The 3784-nt window shown below is 52.2% G+C and overlaps 1 protein-coding gene across 1 annotated transcript in view; it reads left to right on the top strand.

Annotated features, from left to right (window-relative positions):
- The window catches only part of MYO1B (myosin IB), a gene marked incomplete at its 3' end in the record, with an annotated part of 139872 nt that overhangs the window by 77306 nt on the left and 58782 nt on the right, over positions 1 to 3784 (top strand). Inside the window, exon 13 of the mRNA XM_015566116.1 lies at positions 65 to 130. Within this exon, the coding sequence (XP_015421602.1) occupies positions 65 to 130 (66 nt within the window). The remainder of the gene's footprint in view (positions 1 to 64; positions 131 to 3784) is intronic.

A 3784-nucleotide genomic window follows, 5' to 3' on the forward strand; every position in this document is an offset into this window, starting at 1 on the left:
TTTGCTGTGCTTTTAGTGTCAATTTTCATGCCTAAATTAACCCATCACTTTGAAACTTTTGAAGGCACAGACCAAAGTGAGGAAGAAGGTCATGGGCGTTTTGGATATTTACGGCTTTGAAATTTTTGAGGTAAGCTTTTTTTCTATTTCTTGTATTATCTTTGTTCATTTTGAACAGTTGGGAATTAACTCTTCCATAGACAATGTGTATATAATTAATGTAACTTCGAATCAACAAATGACCTCTGTGCAGATATGACAGAACATGTGTGTGTTTGGATGTGTTTTGCGTGCAAAGAGAGGCATTTTGGAGACACTGCTGTGTGTAACAGAACCTCCTGTATTAGCACCTGACTTTTGAAATGGCAAATGCAGAATTCTTACCGGGAAATTTCCAACAAGGTGTGTGGACGTGACGCCCGAGGGCTTTCATTTATTTGTAAGTGGTTTGGAAAGTGAGGCAGGACGGTGCCGTGAGAAAGTCAGGAAGGAAGGACGCCTGAGTGCTGGCCACGCCCAGCAGCGCCGGTCACTTCGTCTCTGTGGGACCCACCCGGGGGCTGGGTCAGAGGGTTTAGTGGGTCTCACCGGCTGTGATCTTAGAGGACGAATTCCGGGGGAAGGACGAGTGCTCCCTCTGCAGGGAGCTCGCCGCTGGGCCCTGCGCATGAGGGTCTTCTGCCGGCTGAGGACACAGCTGTCTGCTAGGAGAGTCTGTCCCGGAGCTGATTCTTTTGTTTTAAATCCTCACCTGAGGATATGTCTTGTTTGTTTTTATTGATTTGAGAGAGGAAGGAAGACACACGCACGCACACGCGCACACACAGACATCCATGTAAAGAGAAGCATCAATCGGTTGCCTCCTGTACCTGTCTGACCGGGGACTGAACCCACAACCGTTTGGTGTAAGGAACAATGAATGCTCCGACCCACTGAGCCCCGGCCAGGGCTGGTCCCTTTTCCAAAGCGTGTTTGCTGCAGGCCTATCCGAACAGAACTCGGATGTTCCGGGCGGAAACATCCTGGGACTTGGCTCTGGGTGGGATGCCCGTCAGCGATCCAAGAATATTCTCCCCTATGGCTCATTCCCGTTTCTCTCCAAGCCTGTCTTCCCGCCCGCGCTTCCATCGGCCTTTCTCCCAGCGCTGGGACACTGTGGGCTGGCGCTGATGGAGGTGCCTGCACACGTTTCTGAACGTCTTCCTTCCTTCAGCGGGTGCCCCGGTCCAGTAGTTCAGACCTGGCTGCACGCTGGGGTCACTGGGGAGCTTCTGGAAAGTGAGGTATCTGGGCTGCACCCCAACCAGTTGTTCAGAATCACAGGGTGTGGGCCCCGCAGCAGAATGTGCAGCGCCCGGGCGATCCCAGGGTGCGGAGCGGGGGCAGCTGCCCCATAAACAGGACTCTCCAGCGTGAACTGTGAGTTCCTGGCTGCGTGCTGGTCTTCTGTGCAGCCTCTGCATGAAATTCCCTTGGAAAACACCCAGCCCACCTACAGTCCATCTCACCTCACCCTCATCTGCATATAGACCATAGTCCTCACCGCAAACAGGTGACAGTTCTGCTCTTTAAAACAGGAGGCCCAGGGGGTCGAGCGCCTGGAAGCCAGGTCACGGGGCCGTGGCTGCGGGTGTGGCTTCGGGAGGAGGGCGCAGAGCCCTTCAGCAGTGAACCAGGACATGCCTGTGATGTTGTCCAGGCCAAAGCCAACCAACTGGTCGCATGTCTGTAGCGAGTCTCTTCGTGGCCATAGTTGTTGGGAGCTAACGTTCCTTCTCCTGGCAGCACGGGACTGGATTCCCCCAGTCCTTGGAGAGAAGTAACATCTAGTCTTCATGATAATTCCTTGTTCCCTCCATTCGCCTGTCTAAATCTTCTCAGAGCCATCTTCCAAACATCTTGATTTTAACAACGTCATTATTTTGCAAATAGATTTAGTTTGGGGAAGTCAGAATAAAGATTTGGTTGGGCATTTTCACGTGCCCTTGGGGTCAGAATTAGCAAGTCTTTTTCCTTCTAGTATATAGTACCCCCCTCCCCATGCCACCCCCCGCTGTGCTGGCTTCTCTAAAAACGGAACCCGTGAAGGTCAGGAGGCCCAGGGGGTCGAGCGCCTGGAAGCCAGGTCACGGGGCCGTGGCTGCGGGTGTGGCTTCGGGAGGAGGGCGCAGAGCCCTTCAGCGGTGAACCTGGACATGCCTGTGATGTTGTCTACACGCGTGGAAATCACCTGAGTGCAGAGAGAAGCCCGTCTTCGTCCCGTGGACGCCGACTGCAGGAGCGAGAGGGAGTGTGCTTAGAACACCCTGGGCCTCACTTTACACGAAGGGCCAGTAAAGGCCCCAAGGTTTCTGTTTCGAATCCTGCCTCGTGACCCCCCTGACCGTCCCCGTGAGCTGGCGGAAACCTGGCGTGCACGCGGGGCTTCCCTGAACAGGAGCCGGACTCTGATGCACGGAAGCCGAGGGTGCTGACACGCGGGCTGGTGGCCGCGTTCCCGGCGCGGGAGGCGCGCTGAGGCCGCATGGACCGGCCGTCAGCCTGGGACCCAGAGCAGCGGAGCGTGGATGCCGGGCGTCGGGCGAAGGGAACTGAAACTCGCCGAGGAGGGAAGCCCAGCTGCACATCCCGGGAGAACAGAGGTCGGTTTTGTGAAGGAAGAAGGTTATAATCCAGCCGCTCCAGTTCTCCCCAGCTCGGTGCGGATGTTCTTAGAACCGGAGACTTGGCCTTTGGTCCGGGAGGAATAGTCGGGGCATCTCTCTCTCTCTAAAATAATAAGTGCCTCCCTTAGGAGAATGAAATGAAACTCAGAGCAGCGCTGACCATCTCACTCGATTCAGCTCTTCCCTGAGTCCTTGTCTGGCGGGTCTTGGAATGGACAGGGGTTTCACGGGGAAGTTAATTAGTTGTTCCTGTCCTGGGGCCTAGCGCAGGCCATCGGGGCGGCACTGGCCACTTTTCACCCTGGAGCTAGCTTTGGGCGGGGGGAGCGGGGGCTGGTCGTTTTGCGTCGGGCATTCCTTTTCCATTTCTCTCCCCAGAACACAATCTAGGAGTTGGGCGACCGTCGGCGTAGCCTGGTCAGCTCGTCTTGCGATTCTAGGATTTCTTTTCTGAACTGTTGTAAAAAGGGAAGTGATTCTAGGTACAGGCAGCATCTCCTGTTCCAGGTTCCATCATTATTCTTGCCTCACATTTTAAAGCAAAGCCTGTTCTAAAATATTTAAGGAGAGCACTGTAGCGTGTGTTTTGTTCTGTGCTTTTTTTTTTCATCCTCACCAAGGATGTTTATTGATTTAAAGAAAAAAAATTTTTTTTGAGAGGGAGTGAGAGAAACATTGGTTGCCTCCTGTCCATGCCCTGACCAAGGACCGAACCCACAGCCTTTGGGTGTACGGGACGGTGCTACAGCCGGCCGAGCCACCAGCCCAGGCTATAAAACTGTTTTTCCTAAAATTTGCCACATTTGAGTATGTACCTGGAAGAACAATGTTATATGATAATTAAAGGGAAGTTTTCTACAAGTTTAGCCAGTCATTTAATTGTGTAGATGTCTAAAAAGAACAATACTTATTGTGAAATGTTTTTCTCTTATTTTGAGGACTTTTTTAAAAAAAATTTACTTTTTATAAAAAGCAGCTCTTGATGTAGGGCCTATTGCTTGACATTGAGATTTTAAAAAATGGATTAAGCACAGTACATTTTTTCGAGGAACATTATCATGACTGGGGACTGCCCCAAGGTTTTGCACCAAGTAGACTTTGCTCGGACCAACAGCACA

This window comes from Myotis davidii, unplaced genomic scaffold, assembly GCF_000327345.1.
Source record: "Myotis davidii unplaced genomic scaffold, ASM32734v1 scaffold221, whole genome shotgun sequence".
NCBI lineage: Eukaryota > Metazoa > Chordata > Mammalia > Chiroptera > Vespertilionidae > Myotis > Myotis davidii.